General features: G+C 41.1%; 1 protein-coding gene across 1 annotated transcript in view; it reads left to right on the top strand.

The window, feature by feature from the left end:
• The first annotated feature begins 8989 nt into the window (after positions 1 to 8989).
• Positions 8990 to 21722, top strand: part of ITGAV (integrin subunit alpha V) — a 51184-nt gene continuing 38451 nt past the window's right edge. The window contains exons 1-2 of the mRNA XM_069781934.1: positions 8990 to 9417; positions 13988 to 14115. Coding sequence (XP_069638035.1) covers positions 9260 to 9417; positions 13988 to 14115 — 286 coding nt within the window. The 5' untranslated portion in view covers positions 8990 to 9259. The remainder of the gene's footprint in view (positions 9418 to 13987; positions 14116 to 21722) is intronic.

Here is a 21722-nt window from a genome sequence, read left to right as displayed (position 1 = left end):
AAAGGCATCACTTGGTAGCTTGGTCTCTGTACAATAATATGAAGCCATTGTAAGCTCTCAGTCAATGTTTTCTCCCAATCTTAGTCATGTTTGATGTGTCAAGTAGTTTAGTTGTCATGGTTTGGGAACAGTAGACTACTTAAGAAAAAGATGAATTGACCTCCACTTGAAAAATTCTATAGTTGCAGCTTAATGCCTTCTTAAAATAGATAATGGTGAAGTTTCAAGTCAAGAAACCTTTAATTTTCACTCTTCATCACTTTCTTTTTGTTGTCTTCTCTCTCTTCTGAGTATAAATACTACATAAGGGAGGCTCTTCTGACTGACCCCTCTAATCCGTATCAACCAGTTTAGTAACTGTCATGTAAGCCCGCTGGCTGCCTTCTCCCTTTGGGCTCCTTCCATGGGCAAGGGGCAAAGCACAGTATTGCCCAGCAGTGTCCTCTGCTAAGGTGGCTCTAAACACTTGAGGGTTTTGCTCATAAAATGGAGAGAAGAAGGATTAGTCAAGTTGGTCAGAGAGGACGTAGCAAAGATCTTATCTCTCCAAATGTCTGTCAGACTAGGATCAAAATAAGAGGCAATAAACTATAAGGGATCAAAAGGAGTTTGTTTAACTGCTGTCATCCCACCTTTGTGAACTTTTTCCTTGACTAAGAACCTAGTAGGTGTCAGAACTACACTTTGTGTCAGTAGTATCAGCCTGGCACTACAAGCTCTTCAGTCTTGTCAATACAAAAAGCTTGTATTCTTTAAATAGTGATTCTAGTTTTTGTCCCACACAGTGTCTTCCACAGAAATATCAAGTTACAGTTCTACAGAATATGTGCTATACATAAATAATTGCCCATTCTTTGTATGTAGGGGGAGGCAGAGAGAAGTGGAATGAGGAATCTTCCCCCAAGATAGCAAAAAGGAAAAAGCTTTTAAATGTGCTCTTTGTTCAAAGCACAGAAGTGTCTGCAATTTCTATCACTGATAACTGTTGTCAGCATTAACTGGCAGACTTCTTTTTGATAGATCCAAAAAAAGTTTTTTCACCAGCAGCACCCAACTGGGAGTCTGTTGGAACAACCTGGCAATTGCAGGCTAATGTCTTACAAGCAAACAATAAAAACTTTTAAAACAAAACAAACCAACACCAAATGCCACCCCCCTGGCCAAACCCTCTGTTAGAATGGTTCAGGATCTGATTCTGTATTGATCCATTTTCTTTAGCTTTATTCCTTGACATAAACACTTATTCTTCAACCCAGCGAGGACATAGTCACCGGTATAATGTTTTCTAGATAACGGCATGCTTTGGTTTAATATTCATACCAGACAGGGCAGTATTCCCTTGATACAGAGACTCGAAACGTAATGGCTTTCAAAGTGAGGGTGAGCTGGGGCTTTTGGTTTGCTTTGGGAGAAAGGGGATTTTTTGCCTGGGGAAGAAGGAGGAAGTTTGAATTCGGGGGCATTGTGTAAGATGGTATCACATCCTCTGAAGTCAAGAGGCTGGAGCTGGTGGCTAAGCTGGTTTATCAAGGCCTGGGATGCCTGGGCTCAAACACTTTAAATGCTTTTTGAGAGAGGTGGAGGGAAATAATATTTTTCCATGTCAGTTTGTCTTGCTGCAATCTTTTAGTGCTTTCATATTTGAGTGTAAAAGAATATTCAGAGTATCAGATAGAAAGGAGCTTGGCTCTACTCCACTGGCTTTCAATTCTACTTGCTCTGCGTCCTGTTGTTATTTTGCCCTATAATTCTTCAACGTGTTTAAAGTCTGAACTCATTACCAAGCATGGAGCAGTCTGAAGAAATTTTTTCCCTATTGCTAAGCAGGGAATTCTTTGTAGGTTTTAAACTTGGTTTTGTTCCAAATCCTTTAGCAGGAACATGCAAGTGTTGCTGTAGTACAGGAGCACTAGAGGACAGATGCTTCGAGGCAAGATGTAGCATTATGTTTCTGGAGTAGTAAATTAAAAAGCAAAGATGACTGCTCTTTGAGACTGAGCTTTATTAGACTACTTTGAAAATGCATGATGAAAAAAATCAGTGAAAAATTCTCAAGAACTAGGAAATAGAAAGGAAGTTGCACATGAACTATTACACTCTTACTAAATCGAAGATTATTTGCACTAAAGACAGGAATGGCAATATCTCTATAACAGGAAGCACTGACCTCCGGTATTTCTGTATAACCAGAAGCAGCCAAGAATGTGCGAAAACTAGAAAATGCATCTTGTCTTCTGGAAATTCTCCATAAATGAAATCGACTACAAAGTGACCCCTGTCTTCTGTGCCTATAGATCCTGGCTGCAGGGAAGTGTTCTGTTTCTCTTTGCTCCTGGCAGAATAGTGTTTCACAAGTACTTTTGCCAGGCATTGCCACTTCCACTTTCTAAATAAAAACTGTGTGTGTGTTCTAGTAACGTGTTCTGTATGTGCTTACTATGACTGATGGACTTGTCAGAAAGGACAGTACTTAAAATTGTATGAAAACAGTGACAGGCAAAAGAAAGGAAAGGTTTTTATGGAAGAAATTTAGATGCAACTAAGAACATAACATGATGGACAAATAGTGACTTCTTCCTCACCTCTGGGGAACTGCATAAAAGCAGTGTGTTCTAGAGCACCTTTTGTTGATGTAAAAAGGCAGAGTTAAATTCATGACATACAGTGAGCAATTTACTTTTGCTGGAGAGGAAGGAAAAAAAGGTGGAGAAGAGAGTGGTGAAGAGATAGTAGGGACGATTCTTTATTCAAGAATAATATTAGTACTCTTGTATTAATTGTGCCTGCTGTGTATTTACTTACCTCTGCAGGATAAAAACAGAAGGGTGGATTAGGAAGAAGCACAGGTTGAAGCACAGTTCTGTCTGACTGAATCGGCCTGTGAAGGAGCTGTGATGGCAGTAGTAACTAGCATAGGAAGCTGGAGCTTTTTCATCTAGCAGGCTACACAGATGCTATGTAAGGTCAGCCATTTCTGTAGGGTCAGAGAAGCAGAAACACCTTCTGTACACAATACACATATTCCACACAAGATGAAAGAGCAAAGAAAGCCTGTGATTTCGATGTTTCCTTTCACTTGTTTTCTTTTCCTACTTTCAAAGCAGAAAGCCAGCTCCATTACACTCTCTAGATTAGCAAACTCTCCCCATCCCCTTCTAGAAAGCTCTGCTGAGACCTTTCCCACCAGAAGACAGGAGAGCTCTGTCTCTCCCTGCCTGTCTCCTGAAAGCTCCTTCGCCATGGTTAGCTGAGGGCACCGTGCCAATTCGGGAGGTAGGTGTAGCGACTTCTCAGTCTTTCTTCCCCAGGCTGGTGTGTTCCCACACCCTGTCCCTTAATGGGGTACGGTGGTATTTAACTTCACTATGTCTTACATATGCCCAGATATTGTGAGAACATTTTTATTGAGATTGTGTAGACAATGTTACAGAGGTTGGGTTTTTCCCCCGATCCATTTCTCCTTTATTGTGTTATTTCTAGTCCATCCTTTTCTCTAGAGTAAAAATACTGTTTAAAAATATCTTTTAAAAATATTTAAGTTTTGGGGGGCGTTACTGAGCAACATGAGGATACATTTGTTAGATCTGCAGAAGTGAAGTGCGCTGTGAAGCAAAGTCAGACACACACATGATTTTATAATGATGAATTTTGTCAGACTGAAGAAACATGAATACTTTTGTAAATCAAGCATAGCTGTCCCTGAATTTGATGCTGTAATATCCTAATGTAAAAAAAGGCCTGGTGAGTAACGAGCATTCTATAAAACATAAAAAGGGGATGGCGGAAAGACACCAACTAATACTGAAGTAATGCAGCTATCAGTACTGAACAAATCAGAAAAAAAAATCCTGGTACGACTTACTTCCTTTCGAAGTGGAAGATTTCGAACTCTAGGCTGAGAGGTGTTCATCAGCTAGAAGGTGATTTTAAAAACATGGTCATTGTCCCTAATTGTCCTAAAGAAAACATTGCCCTATAGCCTTGGGCGAAGGACAGCTTTTGCATAACAACTGAATGAGATTTTTGCTAATGTGGTGAATTGCTCGTAGGAGCAATAAGGCAAATCAAGCTTTCAACATTGCTGTAGTGGTTTCCTGGTATTTCTCACCCAGTAATGCTTCCATAGTTTTCAGATTTAATGTTGCTTTCAGGAAAATGAACATTAAACATTAATATTAAACAAAATAGAAATAAAAGGCATCAACTGGCCAAACCAAAATAATATGTACAGTCCATCTTTTTGGTTGAGTTAGGCTTGCTTTCTACTGCCTTGTTAGAAATGGAGTTATTTCTTAAAAGATCTGTCCAGGTCAGCTGAGCCTCTTTACAAGTCGAAACATCTGGATGGCACAAGAGCATAATATGTACTAAAACTCTCATGTTGAGAAAGGCTTTTCTGGGAGACTAATAGTAGTACCAATGAGAAAATCGGTGCTAATCTTTTTTTGCTCCAGATATTAATACTACTGATACTGTAAAGCACTGTATCTGCTAAGAGGCTGAAGCTTATCGGTTATACACAGGACACCTTGCTGAGCCTTTGAACTAGGACCATGGTGGCTTGCACATTCGCAATTTCTACCAGATTACAGAACTTTGTCCATTTCTTGTTGATGAATGTCATGTCATGGGAGGAGACGTAATTGCAAAGGAAAAATGTTCTGGAATACTCCATCCATGTTATAGGCTGGAGACTCAGGAATAGCAAAAAAAAAAAAAAGTGAGTCCCTGTCTACCAAAAGTGCTTTGCATCTTGCAAAGTTTTATTCAGCTGTGCTAATAACTAGTTGTGTGAGTAAAAACTAACAAGAGTAACAACTTGTAAGATGAAATTTAGTTTTATCTATTGAATAATGGAAAGTGGTTCTTTAGTCTCTGGAGAAATGAAAAATAATTTTATTCAATTATAAATACAGACAGAAATTTCGGTATCTTGTTAAAAGGAATCCCAGTCCTACTGCCCACTTCTTAGTGGTAAATTTTCACCACTGAATATCTCAGTCAGTCAGTAGCCTGTACATTGAAAACTAGAGGTAACAGGAGAGTAAATACAGAAACATGTAATTAATTTGTTTACATTCTGTAATACGATCTCAGTAGCTGTTGTTTATCTATTTGTTAGTCATGCTGAGAACTAAACAAGCTCGTAAAGAAAAATCACATCTCCACTGGAAGGGTATTATCCTGCTTTACATTAAGAGCAAAGTCTGGTTTAGGTTTTCATTCCTCTGTCCATGATTCGGTCATAGTAGCTCAATGCAAGCAATGGAATCAGTCACTCGGCCTCTTCTGCAACAGAAAATCCTTTCCTTCATTTACAGTAAGCTTGGCTTTGATTAGAAGTAGAATCCCAAGCTGTACATTTCAGTTTTTTCCCATGTTGAGGCTGGGGGGTATAATACCATATAGGGAGATGTGGCTATGCTCTCAGGCTGTCTAGACCGATTGACTGTGATTGTGCTCTGAATTAAGGCCAGACAGCAGTGACGCCACTGCTTCCGCAACTGGTGACTCAACTCGGTGGGAGCGGAGCAGGGTGCTCGGTGCTGAGTCAGGAAAATAACAGGCAGCTTCACCTTTCTCAGCCCAAATGATGGGAGAAAGCAGATATGCACAAAACAGCTGTTGAAAAAGCAATTGCCTTCTTGAAGAAAGGAAACGGTTGGAAAAAAGATTTCCTTAGCGATGAGTAACCTCTGACTCTGTGTAAAGTCTGGCTTATTCCTTTGGCCTGTCCTTCAATGATTTGCTGACAACAAGGAGTAGTGCTGCCCAACCAATCCTTAGGAAGCCAAAATTTATCATTTGGTAAAAGAATTCTAATACCTTAAAAATACCTTATCCTTCACTGTTTGTCTAATGTTGTAAAGTTACACAATCAAGTAGAGAAAATAAATCCTCCTTTTCCCTAAGCTACTGAGTTACTGATCAAAGTACACATAAACCATTGTTTTCTTTTAGTTTATTGCCCTATTTGCTAGAATGCGGGAACTTATTAACTTATCTGCAGTTTTGCTTTGATCAAGTCTGTAGTACAACAGCTGTGAGAGAAGTCAGTAAATAATAATAACAGTTAATCTTTATTAATGTTTTTGGGTTTTTGGTTTTTTTAACCTATGAAGAGGCAGCGAAGTTAGGAAAATTAGCAACAAAGATCAAGTCTAGGTATAGGAACTCTCCTCTTTTTCTTGACAGAATAAGAATTTTTGAGTTGGCTTCCTTCAGGAATTATTATTATCACTTGGTAACAAGAACAAGTGACTGGAACACAGGATTACCTTGTTCTCTTTTCTGGCTCTGCCATGGATTTACTTGAACAAACCACTTATCTTCTATGTGCTGCTGTTTGTTAAGCTGTGATACACCTTACTGCAGACAGGGAAGTTGGGAGAATGACTCAATGGAAATGTTTGGCGGGGTTCTTCCTTGGTAGACCATGAGACTGCTGAAAAACCTACATTTAAATTATATGTTTTGAAAAGTGTAGGTATGAAAAATATGTATTATTTACTGCTTAGAGTGGAGCAACAATGCTGCAGGGTTGCGCAAGTATTAAGGCAAGTATTTCTAGATGGGAGGAAACAGTTCAGTCATAAAGCATTTTTAAAATCCAAAACTCTTAACTCACAATGCCTTTTCAACAAAAACAATTTATTGCAAAATCCTCTCTTGCTTTCTAGCCTTCTTTTCTTTTTTTCCCCTCATATTGGTAATTTTTCCAAATGAACTTGCAAAAAAATGTTAACAGTAGGTAAGTAGCAGTAGGCTTGTCCAGAATCCATGGTGTACGATACAGCTTACATATTTTACATCCAGCTTTTAAAAGGTTGCCATTGCTCAGCCTCTTTCTCTTAGTCTATTGTATTTTCTGTTGGTTTCAAGACTACTTAATTTAGCTTGCATGTTAACATAAAATCTGACTGGATTAAGATAGAACAACATTGAAGTTTTTAATTTAAAGCAACTTTCTTTATTCATTTAGTGAGAAATTGAAATGATCACCCAGTATCAAAGTTCAGTTCTTCGCCTTGGAATCCTTTCTACATTACACTTTTTTTTCTTGTAAGCCTAAATACCATGGTATCAGTGAACATAGGCTGATTAGACATTGCTTAAAAAAACCAAAACAAAACCAAAAACCAAACAGTGACTGTAAATTTGCACTCCAAGGGAAAACAGGAAACTGATACTGAGATATGATTCATTAGTTGGTGATGAAGAAAGCACTTTTTTTTTGTTGTTTTTGTGAAAGGCCCTTGGGTTATTTGAAGGAATAATTCATGAAAAGGAAGACACAGTGTTTAATGCACCTAGTTCAAAGTTTTAATATACTACTTTGTGTACACTGAATTAAGCCAACTGCATCAAAACTTCAGGAATACTTAATGATTATTAAATCATGTCTCTCCTCAGTAGGTTAACTAGAAGTTTGTTTGCAAACATTATGCTTCTGACTGTATTAATCTGCCTGCCAGTATTCCTGATCATTTTAATTATTTTCTGCCATGATGATTGCTCTCTGCTGAAAACATTCTCAGTAAGTGGCTTCTAATTTTGCTCACTCTGAATCTTGTTGGCTCTACCTAAGGCACCTGATGTTTTTTAGAACTGAGCCTGTAAAAGTCCACTTACTGTCAATTTAACAGATTTCAAACTAAAATGATCTAAGAATCTAAGTCCAAAATTTCACCAGTTCAAAAGTTTGGGGGGGAGTTATAGCAGTATTTTAGAAAGGCACTCTAACTGATGTAATTTCTGTTCTTGAAATTAAACAAGCCCATTAAGGCAGGATTTTTCAATTTTTTGTTGCAGCCATTGTGTTAGAATTCATCACTTCTGTTCAAGAGGCCTCAGCATAATGTCTCTACAACCGGGTGTGTTTTCTGAGGCTTTTTCTTGTATAGCTTTGTGGGTTTTCATATGCTTATTTTATAAATGATTTTCTCTCAGGATTCTCTTACCTCTGAATCTGTCCCTTGGTAAGTATGTATGGGATATTTTTAACTTGTACTTAGGGTTTGAAACATCATTATTTGTTCCTTGACTTTCTGTCATGCTCACATGAGAAAACCAAAGCCAGAAGTTTAGACTTTTGGTGGCAACAGCATGAAACTGATTACATGCAAACAGTATTGGGTTTTATGGATTAATATTCTGAATTAATATGAAGTAATTCCACTTTATAGGTGCTCCAGCATGTTTGTTTTTTCCTGAAATGCTGCTATACTGAGCAGATGTTAAACTCCGCTGTAGGCTGATGTGGGCAAGGCTACAACTGCCTGAGCTACCACGAGACGACAGTGCTAAAATCTCATGAGTGACAGATGATCCAAGGGCCGCGAACCGTGACTGAAGATGTCCAAGCCAAACGCCGGACACCCCTTCCCCAGATGGGTAGTGCCGTGGTAAAATGGGAGGCGAGATCCATCAGGGAGGTTTTACAGACCCAGCTCTTCGCAGCCCCGCACCTGCTGCTCGGCGTGCCTCTCGCTGGTGGAGGTGCAGCAGGGCTCTGCCCAGGCCCCGGGATTTCAAATGACTTCATTTAGTATCGTATCGCTTGGAAAATCGTCGGGTTTGTCCTCCGTGGATGGGCCCACACCGGCAGTTACTACCCTCCCTGCTTGTATTAGCAGCTTTCCTGAAACAGATCGTCCCCAAGACTTGGTGAGAAAGGGCTTTACGGGGCACGTCTTACCAAGCCAGACTCCGTAAGGCCAAGTATGGATGTGCCCCCTCTTCTTATTTCTAGCGCTTCTCAATGGCACTTGACCTCTCCCAGCCTTCGCAACGGCTTCGAGACCCAGATGCCTTCCTTCACCCAGGGGCAAGTCCTCCCCCCCAGCCCCCCGCCCCGCAGCTGAAATTTAATCGCCCTGATGCTCCAGCCCCTCCGCCGCGGGGAGGGCCTCTCCCCGACCGCGCGGCTGCGCTCCCCCAGCGGGGCCGGGTCCGCCGGCTCCCGGCGGAAGGGAGCGGCGCGGCGGCGGCGGCCCGGTGCGGAGCAGAGCAGAGCAGGGCCCGCCTCCGGCACCACATGATGCCGCTTCTCCTTCCTGCCGCCCCTGTCCCGAGCAGAAAAGGGAACTGGGCGCAGGGCGGGAGGAAGTGATTCCGCTCCCCGCCCCGCCGCTGGCCGCGGGAAACGCGCGGCCCCTCCGCCCCCCCCTTCGCCGGCGCCGGGCAGCGCGGGGCCGGCCGCCTCCCAGCAGAGCCGCGCGGCTGTGGGCGCCCCGCGGAGGCAGCGCGGCGCCGGGCGATGGCGCGGCTGTGGCCGTGGCTGCTGGTGCTGCTGGGCGGCGAGCTGGCGCCGGGCAGCGCCTTCAACCTGGACGTGGAGCACCCGGCCGTCTACTCGGGCCCGGAGGGCAGCTACTTCGGCTTCGCCGTGGACTTCTTCGCTCCCGACCCATCCTCGTAAGTGTCCCGCGGGGCCGCTCCCGTCCCCGGTCCCGTCCCCGCTCCCGTCCCCGGGCGGCCGGCGTCTGCCGGGGCGGCCGCTCCCCGGGGCGGGGGGCCCGTGCTGGCGGCCCCCTGCCTGGCTCCGCTCCGCTTGCGGTGCGTGGGCGGCGTTGTCCCGGCGAGGTGCGAGAGCCCGGCCGGCCCGGAGGAGGGTGAGGGCGAGGATGAGGATGAGGAGGGCGGTGCGGGGACCGGGAGAAGCTCCCCCGCGTCAGCAGCCGAGCCGCTACCGCTGGCTCGCAGCGCGGGCCGGGGGGAGAGCCGACGGCAGGGCGGCTCTCGGAAGGGCAGCGGTTAATCGGCGGGAGCCCTGTGCTCCGGCCCGGGAGCGCTGTGGCGGAGCCGCGCCTGCCCCCGGCCGGGCTGGCGGCCGCGGTGCCCGGCCCGCAGCTGGACCCGCACCGAGGGCGAGTCTCTGCAGCGGGACCCCCCCGCTCCCCGGCGTGCGCGGGCACGGGTGGGTACCGCGGCGGCGGAGCCCCCCTCCGGGGACGGCTCCGGCCGCTGGGACCCTTTCAGCGGGAAGCAAGACTTGGTTCTGGGCGGTGGGTAAGGGTCTCTTCACGCGGCATAAACTTTGCACCGCTGGGTGTTCTGAATAGCCTTGTCGGTCCGCGGTTTATGCAGATAATGGTGGGAATAAATACGGTGCAGCGAGGCGAAGGTGTGGTGGTTTGCCTCGTTACGTCTCGCCTCGGAGGTTTTTGTCCCGTAAGTTCTGCCGTGCTCTTTTTTTGACTGCTCTGTGCAGAAGTGCTGCGTTTGACTTGCGCTCTGTCTGTGCGGGTCACAAAGCTGCTGGGGAGTCTGGGGAAGAAAAAGTTCCGTGTAAATGCCCTCCACGACTGCTTCCTGAATATGTTCTCCTTTCATGTTAAATGAAAACTAAGCAACGTGCAGTAGCTGCTGCATTTCAGACTTTTGGACAGTCGTGTCACTAACTTCAAAGTCGTGGTGTTGCCGTAATGAATTAGTCCGTGTTTCTCAAGTGCGGGCTACATTAAGACCTGGTTTTTGCCACTTCTTTTGCCTTCCTTTCCCACCTTAAGAAAGGGCTGTAAAGTTGGAAGAGCTGCTGGCCTTTGTCACGCTGAGGGGATTTTCTCTTTCTCTCTTTCTCATAGAACTTTATAAACAAATTCTATAGCTATGGAGCAAGTCTTTTTGTAGTACATAAGCTAGCATCGTTTGCATTTCTTTATTGCCTACAAATACTAGAAGTCATCCTGTCTTAACTTGCGCGTGTTGCAACGTCTTTCTGTGCTATCTTAATCTTATAAGTCTCAGCACTAAAAGAAAAAAGGTTCTACTTGTGTTCCTCCCTTTATGTTTAAGTCAGCATGTGTGGATGCAAAGTTATCAGGAGACTGGTAAATACATGTAGTAAACTTTCTTCCTTGCTTTCTGATAAGGAAAAACATGACCCAGCTCTCATTGAAAATCACTATTTGGAACCTTTCCATTATTTTTATAACTATTGACCAAAAAGCACGTGGCTGTAAAAGAAGACAGTGTTGGCTTTTTTTTTTTAACTTTAAACGCTAGTGGTTTTCAGACAGCATGGAAGATTCCTTCCTGTTTTTAAGGGAATGTTCTCAATTTTTTGGTGTGACTGGAAGTTAGTCTGTATCTGCGAAGCCAAACCCTAGTACTGCACTTAATCTTAAATTTAAGCTCATTGTTGAAACTAAGTACCTATGCAACTTTCACAGCAAGAGGCACTAGTAGTGTTAAATTTTGAATTTATGCCTATGAAGGCTGATACTTTGCCTCCTGAAATAGCCAGAGATACTTGTGTACAGTTTTCTCCAGACATAGGCCCATGTCTTCCCCATCCTTCAAGAAGGATCAACACACACACCCCACAGACTGTAATGCCTGCAGGTGCCCTCGAGCTGTTGGAGGGGAAAGAAAGGTGGTGATGAACAGCAGCGAGAGCAGTGATGTCTGCAGTTAAATCTTAAGTAAAAAATTGAGTGAACTGTTTTGCAGCATGATTAACAAAAGACATTTAGTAAAATGAGCCTTGTTACATGGTTTCTATTGAGTGTCACGTGTGTCACTTGGTTCCTACACCTTTGTTGTTGCTTCATTGAATTTTTATTTATCACCTGCTCTTTACATGGGTAGTAGAGATTAAGTAAATTTAGTTGAGCTAAAGCTCTTTGGATTGACTAGCCTGACAACAAAGGAGTGTTATTTATTCTTGAATGCTCAAGCTGCTGTTTCGTAGTCTATTTTCACCTGCTGGATACCAAAATAAAGCATATTTAGAAGTCCAGTATGAAAGACCTATTCCAGGAGTCAAAGTGGTAGTCTTGTATCAGGGTGCTATGTGGTGCCTGACAGGGCTATAAGAAGTGACTGAACATAACTTCATAAAAACTGAAAAAGGTTTCTCATGCATGCCATGGCTTTTAAAAGACTTGCATTTGATAGTCAGTCTTCCAGGATACAAGTACATGGAAATACCAGTTTCTCTTTATCGGCCCGTGGCAAAGCACCGACAAGTGATTATTCCTGTAAGTATAGCTACTGAAGTTGAACTTCTGAGGATGTCAGTACACTCCCAGACTTGTCCACAGCATCGTGTTGGGGCAGATGGTTGCATCATGTAGGAGATAGGCAGCATCAAAGCATAGATGGTGTATTCCCATGGAAATAACAATTTTCCCTGTACTCCCCCTTTCTCAAAGTATGTGGACTAGAGACTTTTTTGTGTTTAGGTAATTTGTATATTATTATCAGACGTATGACAAAATCTGCTCATTTGGTCTATGATGATAAAAATGCATTTTTTTGCTTTGGGAGAAGAGGTGACTAAACCTTTGTGGAGTCCCATAATGATTCCTTTATTGGTAATCTTGTTAATAAATTTCATCACAAAGATTATCTTAAGAAAGATTTTAAATACATGAAAGAATGGGAATGATTTTTTTTTTTTTTTTAAGCAAGTATTTAATTTGGGGGGCTTCTCAAAAGCTAGTGATGCAAGAGTGAAGTGGGAGGCAAGCTACCACTTGTTTAATAGATTGTAATTATAGTAATTAATGTGTTTCTTTACTTGACATTATGGTGTTTATTTTTAAGCATTTCTGTTACGCCCAGAGAGCACATTTTAAGTTGATTAAAGCATTCTGAATTCTTGTTCTCAGAATCTAGAGAGTCTAGAAATGGCAACTAAGGAAAACAAATAGATTGCCAACTAGCCTGGATTTTCTATCAGGGTCCACACCAGGAAATTTTTGAAGTTCTGGAAAGTCACATGAGTTGAACACTAGTAGCTTATGTTGGTCTTCATATGAATTGAGCATTGATGAGGTGTTACGTGTTTATACCTGGTATTTACATGTTAAGAAATACAAACTTAGCTCTGTACTAAAGTGAAGTCTGGAAGATGGCTGTGAAAACCAGAGCAAGTTTGGTAAGTCTGGATCTGCCTACCTGTAGACATTCTCTCCAGCCAGTCTTGCAGCTTCTTCAGCTAACGTGATTTCAAAACTAAATAACCATAATGCCTGATACGGGATGATAAGACTTGCTCTTGCAAGCTATATTCTCTCTTCGACAGTCTAAATGGAAACAACAGAGCAGATTCTGATGAAAGGAAGCATTTAGTCTTCTATATGTCTTTGTCTATACTTCAGATGGACTTCCTCGGGAAAGCACTGATGAGTCAAGTGTGTCTCAGAGGTCTCAGAGTTCCTGGAAGATGTTAATAACCTTGTTGGAAGTTGCTAAGAACCTTGTTTGGTCTGGCTTTTTATTCAGTCTGTTTCTTACTTTGCAACTTCTGAATTTTACCAGCTGCACAGGCGTAATCTCATAGCAGTTTGTAAGTAGAGTGCACTTAACGTGTTCATATGAGCAGAGATTTGTAAAAGCACAACAGATATTAATGAAACTTTACTGAAATTTATTACACAGTAATCGTTTTCTTACTAATGTACATACCTATGGTTGACACTCACTTGGGTACTTGGACATTCTTTTTAAAAGAACATTTGCTAATACTAGGCTGACTCACCACTTGGTGCCTTCTTAGCTCAGAAACACTACTGTTTTGTTTATGTATTGTTTCCATTTTTGACTGACTTCCTTGAATTACTCTGATGTACAAAATTAACCAGAAATTATGACAGCCGATGACTTTCCTAAATTACAGAAGTACTTCATTTCCTGTTCTGCTGCATACATACATATTTTTGAAAGGAAAAAAAAAAGTCTATAAAAGGTATTTATCTCATTTTAAATATCTTTTTAAGTAGGACAGAATTATTTTCTCTTATCTTCTTTTGTCTCTTCTTTTTGGTAAATATGTTTTTTTGCCTGCTTTTGCTTGCAGAAAAGAGGGACTCAGGACTAAAACCTAATATGAAAGTCTCTGAAACTCAAAGTAGTTCTAGTCAGATTTAGATATGAATGTGCAAGGGTTTTGCTTTATTAACTCTTTGGACGTCATAAAGTAACAACATCTGTGCCTTAGGTGGTGAAACCTTTGTTGTATTTCTTTTTTTTACTGCAGGATATTTCTTCTGGTGGGAGCTCCGAAGGCAAACACTACCCAGCACAACATTGTAGAAGGAGGCCAGGTGCTCAAATGTAACTGGAATTCAAACAGAAACTGCCAGCCGATTGTATTTGACTCCACAGGTAACGTGTACTTCATGATAAGGGGTGATGGGGTGTCCCTGCTCTAATCCTAATGTGAGGAAGCAGAAGGGATTCAGATTCACTTGGGGTTTCTCGATGGTCGATGTGAATGCAGCTGGTTTTGGACTGGCAACTAGTCAAGGCTTGGTTTGCTGTGGTGTGTGGTTTTGGGGGTTTTTTCCCCTCTCTTTTAGAATTCTGTTGTCCTTGGTATGTGCTGAAAGCCTGAGTGAGCATACATTATTCTTTTGTTTTAACCTATTTCTATTTTTCTTCTGTACTTCCCAGCAATCCAGAAACATTTAGCAACCTAATTCCCAACAAACCTCAAAGGGTTTATTGCCTGTTAAGAATATGGCATGTGAGGAAAGATACTTTTTAATACCAGCAAAGGCGGTATAGGCAGAAATACTCAGAAGTTTAATCTAAAACTGAGAGTATAAACTTCAAACTGCGGAATAAATTTCTTTTTTTATTTTTTCCTCTCAGATGTAGCTTCACAGAATTTGTGACATTTATGATAGCAGCACTTTAATGCCTCTGACCTGAGGCACCCTCTTACCCATTTCTGAAGTATACTAAGGTCGATCAGCGACAATGCTGACATTAAACATTTCACTCACTCTTCATGCTCTGGTACACATAGTGATTTCCACAAGCTGTGGCAGGTCATATGAGAATGCGCTGCATATGCTTTTCTGCTTGAGCCATTCAGCGTTGAATCCTGTTTTCCACAGCATGTTTCAGACCAGTGGAAAAACCTTTCCATGGCATGGGAGTGGATTAGCAAGACCCATGTGGTAGGGCAGAGGAAACACCTGTGCTTTTAAGGTCTGTTTGGTTATAATTCATTCTTGCCTCTGCTGGTATTTTGACTCAGCAGTCTAAAGGCTGTTAGGTTTATGCAGCCTTCATAAATCATGTACAATACAGCGGAGAAGCTCTTCTTCCAATTCTGTTGTCAAGGTATACCACAAAATGTTGTTGGTGTTCACATTTCTGAAATCTCCACATGTTTTTCTAAAAACTACTATGTTACCAGTTCTCTTGTGAAATAAAGAATGACGTACATAATGGTACACGCAAAACCCAAGTCATTATCAGTCTCTTTACTTCACTCTACAGGAATGTTTCTGCCTGATTATTTAAGATCTCTAGTAAGCTGCAAAGTGTGACATGTCTGCATCAGTGTAAGACAGCAAAAATTGTGGTGTGGTGTTTTTTTGGGTTTGTTTGGTTTTTTTGTTTTGTTTTGTTTTTACTTTGGGCTTATTGTTTACTAGAATACAAATGTGGGTTTTGTTTGTTTGGTTTTTTTTAAAGAAAGAATCTAGATGTCCCTAATTAATAATCACCAGTAATATAATAGCCAAAAAACTTCCGGTAGGGAAAGATGAGCCACCTGGGTAGGTTCTAGTTGCATCTTCCAATGGGAATTGCAGTGCATTTATCTGTTTATACTGTGAACATTTGCAATAGGCTTTTCTGTATGCCCAGCAGCATTAATAGATGCAGAGCCCGTGCTGCTTTTCTGTGTGTCTGTGCTTAAGGTACATGCTACTGGGCAAACAAATAGTGTTTTGCTTATAATTGGCCTTTAAGTAATGGGCATGTTAATCACTTGAAATTTAACAGTAGAAATAGCAGGATTTTTTTCAGGCACATTTTAACTCATCCTAGCTTTGTGGCAATGAATTGGGAAATAATGCATTTGTCCATTATTCCCTGGGTGAAAAGGGGCATTGTATTTCAGCATAATAAAATAATAAATGCACTGAGACAAAATAAAATGTCTTTTTCTTTGTGCATAATACAATGGTTGATTCCCTATGTTACGATGACAATGTCTTACTGCCAACACAGTGTAACCCCCGACTCCTGCCTGCTCCTACCTCATAAGGTAGCAGGAGTTAGGGGAGACTTGTGATTCCCTTTGCAGGAAATAGGAAGCAGAAGATTTGACCACTGACTTGTGGTGCTAATGCGAAGGTGCTTTTTGTAGATGACTCAACCTCTGCAAGAATTCAGGTTCATCCATCGCTACTTCAACATTTGCATAAATATGATTTGTAACTCCAGAGGTATTGCTTAGCCCTGCAATTCAAGGCAGACTTTTATTCCTGCCCCCAAGATTGTTTAGCTGTTTTTTTAATGGAAAAAGCAGCACAGGTTCTGCGTAATTAGTTAGATGTGTTTCTTCAGAGTTCTTTTCTAATGAAATCTGACCTGTGAAAATAATGAGAACATTTCTACTTGTGGCTTTTTTCTGTTTACCTGTTGGTGCCAAACTGCCTACATGGGGTTGTGAAAAAGTCATGCTCCTGTTCCTCCTCCTGCTTCCTTGTGCCAGATAGCGTAGCTAGCAGATCCTGGACCAGGCCAAGCCACTGTGTCTTGCACGCAGCGTCTGAGAGCAAGGAAGAGGCCATGTTTCTGTGCTGTGAATGTAGCAAGGGAATGGAGGGAAGAGCGAGTCTTGTTTTGACGGTGTGAGGTTGTGCTTGTCCGCTTGTCTCATGGTTGTATCACAAATGAATTAGAGAGTAGCGTTTTACAGAGATCCACCAAACAAGGGTTTTTTTCTCTCTCAGTTATTATTATTTTTTCTTCTTAAACATTCCTTGTTTTTTAGTTAAGTTTTCCTCAAGTTTTATGGGTCCTTTTTTTCTTCCCCATCCATACAAAGGCCACACTGAGCTCAGCTGCACAGCAGTGACTGCACAGAGTTGGGTTTTATTTTCTAGCACTTGCTTTTGGCTTTAATATCATATTAGCACAGAAGTGTGGTCATTTCCATGAGACAAATGCCACAGCTATTAGGTAGCCCAAGAGAGAAGGTAGTAGCTGCTTTATGTTAATCTTTGCAGGAGGAGTCATTCAAGCCCTTACCTTATACCAGTATTGCTTGTTACTTGCATTTACCTTCACCCCAGCTACTCTGGAGGAAAGCAGTAAGTTGTTAAGCCGATAGTTCCTGGTACTACCAAATGTACTACTTTTGTTTATTCCTTCCTGTGTGTGACAACTTGGCCCTTTCAGGAGGGGAGCTGGGCAATAGCAGTCCACTCACGGAACTCGCATAGCTCTCATGCTGAAAATATATGTATTTCCCTCCCTTTCATGCCCTCCCCACCATCCTGTAACATAAAAAAATCCCCTTATTAAAGTGCATATTACAATTTTTAAACTGCTGACTGAGAAGAAATGTTCTTTCACTGTTCTTACACAGCATATTTTCTCATTTAAAACAGCAGTATATTTGCAAAGGGGAAGAGGGATCACCCCTTGTCCTAGATCTCCCAGTACAATGGTTACACTCATGTAAAAATCCAGTAGACAATATTCTGTATATATGTCTGTGTGCGTGTGTTTCTGTACATATTATAATAATTGCTTTTGACGTTCTGGTATACATGGTGGCTTTGGAAGGGAAAATGTTTATATCGCACATTAACACTTCCCAAATGTAAAGATGCTTCACTGTGGGGCTTCTGAGCATTTTAATGTTGACATCAGTTGGCTTTGATTTAACATAGTTATGACTATGTGAAAATTGCATAACAAACATGTGTGGTAGAAAATGCCCTCAAATTCAGGGGTGTGTATAGCTGTGCTGCATGTGCTTGTGTGTACATGGCCAGAAAGTTAGGGTTAGTGTTTTTTTGTAAAGGCTTTCAAGTATCATTAGGCATGCATTTCTGGCTGGCTCGTGCTCTTAGAAGCACATAAAGGTTAAAGTTAAAAAGGAACCAACCACCAGAGCAAGCTTCCTCACATGCATGCTTTCATTGATCCTGTTGCAAAACTGAAATATGAAGCAGTGCTTGTATCTCTTACTTTAACAGGTTATCCTGCAAATCTAGATAGAAATAGATCTGATTAAAAAGTGCTATGTAAGTGATGAACTTTTTTTGCCTTATTCCTGTTTACCTTTTTAATTCAGTAGCTAAATGTGCCACTGTCACAAAACTGAAGTTTCTGGTATTTGTATTCTTGTATATCTTGACTTCTTACTACAGTTGCCACAGCATTACCACAATTTCGATTGAATTGTTACGAAAAATACTTGGGATTTTTTCCCCTCAGTTAACTTTCAGAGTTTCAGAATGTGTAGGAGGCTATAGTTTTTCAGGACAAGCACCAGGGGGAAATTGACATTCTCAAGATAATGTGTTCTTCAAAATTGTCATAAGCATAAACAATGTTAGTAAATCCTTTCCTTTGCAAGACATTTTACATTTCATGTTCAAATTACCAAAACCCACAAGTTATAGGTCAAGGTGGGTAAATATTTGTCTTCATTCTTATCCATTCTCCACACCAGATAATTTTGTGACTGAAAATTTAGGGTTTTTTTTTCCTCTAATCCATAACAATAGGGGAATATTCTGAATCTTACAAAGAAGAAAGAATCTGGGAAAGCAAATGGTGGAAAACCTGCTCTTACAGCTTGCTGAGCCCTAGTACTAGAGGTGGTTCCTCTCTTAGAATGCTGAACAGTTGGCTTCATCTGCCAGCTGCTTAGCAGCTTTTTCCAGGAAAAACATATTTCTTGTAGGTACACTGTGATAGGAATGCATGTAATATAGCAGTCCATTTTCTGTTTCTGATCAGTTTTGAGACAAAGGTCCAAACCCATTTGTTTTAAAGACACATCTATTCTCCCTCTCCTTTTCTCCTTCCACAGCCTTCACAGACTAGCATAGCAAAGCTTGCATAGATAGTACCAAATATTACTGAAAGTATTTCCATAGTCTTGCTCAGGGAGAAGATTCTTGAAAAGTTTAAGTTTTTTCTGAGAGTTATATTTATTTTGTATAGTTATCCATTTTTTGTATATAAAATTAAACATGTTTTTCTGTGCAGGAGGAGGATCAAAAGCTCACTTTTGAGCCAGACAACAAAACCAGTGAGCAGAGGGGTGGTCAAACATGCTTTTTAGGAAAATCAGCAAGTGATCTTTATGTCTTTATGTATTTTATAGTTTGGCATACGTGGAATAGCAGGGTGGATACACTTAGCTAATTGTCTGACATCTAGATAAATAGCTCCATTATTTGGCCATGGAATTTTAGAGAGCAGGATCACTCTGAATTTTCATGCTGACAAATAAAAAATTGTTCAGGGATCCCTGTAACCAGTTGGAGTTAATCAGACTGTACACATGTGAGCAATATGTAGCAAATTAATGTAAACCAAGTGAGTTTCCTATGTGCTTGTTTTCCAAAAGGAAACAATCTTCATAATTATTCATATTATTTTACTTTTCATCTTTGTGGTCCTAGGTCTTCATCAGTCAAGAATAGTGGGAAATGGTTTGGTACAAATAGCATTTCTTCATGCTCCCATGGCTTTTCATAAAATATGTAACAAAACAGTTTTGTGATGATGAAGTTTCTCTTGCAAAAATCTGCCATTTTTTTAAAGAAAACTTTAATTGAGAAACGTACTTGCTCCAGTACAGCATGCTTGAAAGTGCAGCTCTTTGTCAGCATCAAAAAGTGCAGTACTGAGAGTGTTTCAAGAGCTTCTGCATTTAGAATAATCTGATGAAATGCAGACAGCTCTATGAACTGTTACAAAGGAAAATATGCTCATAAAACAACTTTGAACTTCTATGCTAATGAATTGCAGATTTTTTGAGCAGATTTCATTTTTAGCACAGGAAGATCTGCTTGCTCAGACAATGTATTGTTTTGCTCTTCTGGTAAGTTGTCATTCCTTCTTTTGGTAAAAGCTTTCCCTATGGCTTTTGTTCTCTATATCAGATCTCAGAATTCAAGATTGGGGAAACTTACAGAAGCTGTTGAATACTAAAACCTAAGAACATCTCAAATGTTTTCAGCTCTGTGTGGTGTGTTTTTATTGCTTTGGAAAAAGAAGTCAGTGTAGCCTCTGGCTGCAAAAAGTTTTTGTCACTTTGACAGTTGTACTGTCCCTCCTTTTCTCCCCCTTCCCATGTGTTTTGACCATCAGAGTAATTTTAGAGAAATGGCTTGTTCTTAAATATTTTTGGATGAAATTTGTTTAAGACTGGTTATCTTGGTCTGTCCTAAGAGAAGAGAAAGAAGCTTTTGAAGAAGAAAATACTTATAAAAAAGCTCTCCCGATTCCTCCTTATGTTTCCACATTTGTTTTTTTTTCTGTCCCCGAGTGGGTGATTCTAGACAATAGGAGTCTTTGTTTGGAAGCTGAAACCACTGGTTTGGCATGGCTGTATCTATCTGTGACCTATTTAGTTTGAAGTGGGTATTTTTACTGCCTTGTGCAGCTTTGTGCTGTAGCATTGCACAGCGTAAGATCTGCTGATGTTGGGACGTTATGACTGGAGTGGGTGTCATGAGTTTATATTTGCCTTTTGGAGATTTTGATCATTGGTGCAAATAAGTCAATTGTTCATAACTCCATCCTTTCCACTTAGAGAATAAGGAGACGGATAAGGAAGCGTGGGATAGGTTGGTATTTTGTGCAAATAGCGTGCTTTAACAAAGTACTGTTTTATTTTTAGCTGATGGTTTTATTGGTATTAGGGTGCAATCGGTATGGGGATTTCAATCTCAAAGGCTGTCAATTTAATCAACAATAAAGCAATAAATCGTGTGAAGACCATTCATTTGTTTGTAGTAAAATGGATTGATTTTTGTCTTGCTAAATCTATCATTACCTCAGTCCCATTGAAGTTTGGTTGTTACCCTTATCGTGTGTGCTGGTGTAACTGAAGTCTGCGTTGGGCTCTGCGTACTGCTCAGAATACAAAGGAGGGCGGCAGAATGTGTAAGGCCTCCTCTTCATGTTGTTATAGCTGACAGTGGAAAAATGCTCATGCTTTTGTGATTAGGTAGACTCCGGAACAAACACTGTTGGCTCTCTGCATGTGTGTAGCTGGATCTCAACTGTATGACTAGTTGGGGAAAAAAAAAGTGTCTTTCTTATGTTAGGCAAAGGGAAAAGATGCTTTTGTTCCAGCACTGCCTGGGTGAAGAAGCAGGATTCATACCTCAGAAGAGGGAAGGGGAATAGGGGGAAGCTCTTCATTCCCGTCTCCCTGAGTCATTAACAAAACACTGTGGCTAAACCAAGGTTGCTAAACCATCATCTGCCTCACAGCATGGGGAGTTTCAAGTAAAGATAAGCTTGTACTCACTCTTGCCTCATTAACTGAGGTTGAAATTGCTGAGATTTTGGGTGGAAGATGGCTAGCTTTATACTACATAAAGTTCTCATATTATAAAAACAGTGCTCTTATAAAATATACAAGTTTGTCTTTGTTTTGGCTAGCTGCGTAAAGTTTTCCCTTTATCTGAAGGGGCAACATAATTTGTGTTGAATTGGCATAGTTACAAAGAGGTTTATTTTAATGGAAATTCTATGAATTGGGTGACGTGAAATTTTACAACTTCGTGAGTATTCATAGTATGACAACACTGAACCAGGCTTCATCAGTGCACTGCCTCTTGACTCATGATTATCTCAGTTAAGTCTGGCACTCAAGATCAGGGGCAAATGTTTTAGTTCAGTTTTCTCATTACCATGCAAACAGGCAGGCTGCAAGTTACAACTCAATCCACTTACTCAACTGCAATCATTTTGTAGTAACACCATTGTTT

The sequence above is a fragment of the Haliaeetus albicilla genome, chromosome 4 (assembly GCF_947461875.1).
Source record: "Haliaeetus albicilla chromosome 4, bHalAlb1.1, whole genome shotgun sequence".
NCBI lineage: Eukaryota > Metazoa > Chordata > Aves > Accipitriformes > Accipitridae > Haliaeetus > Haliaeetus albicilla.
The sequence above is the reverse complement of the archived record's forward strand: the minus strand, read 5'-3'. Positions and strand labels throughout refer to the sequence as shown.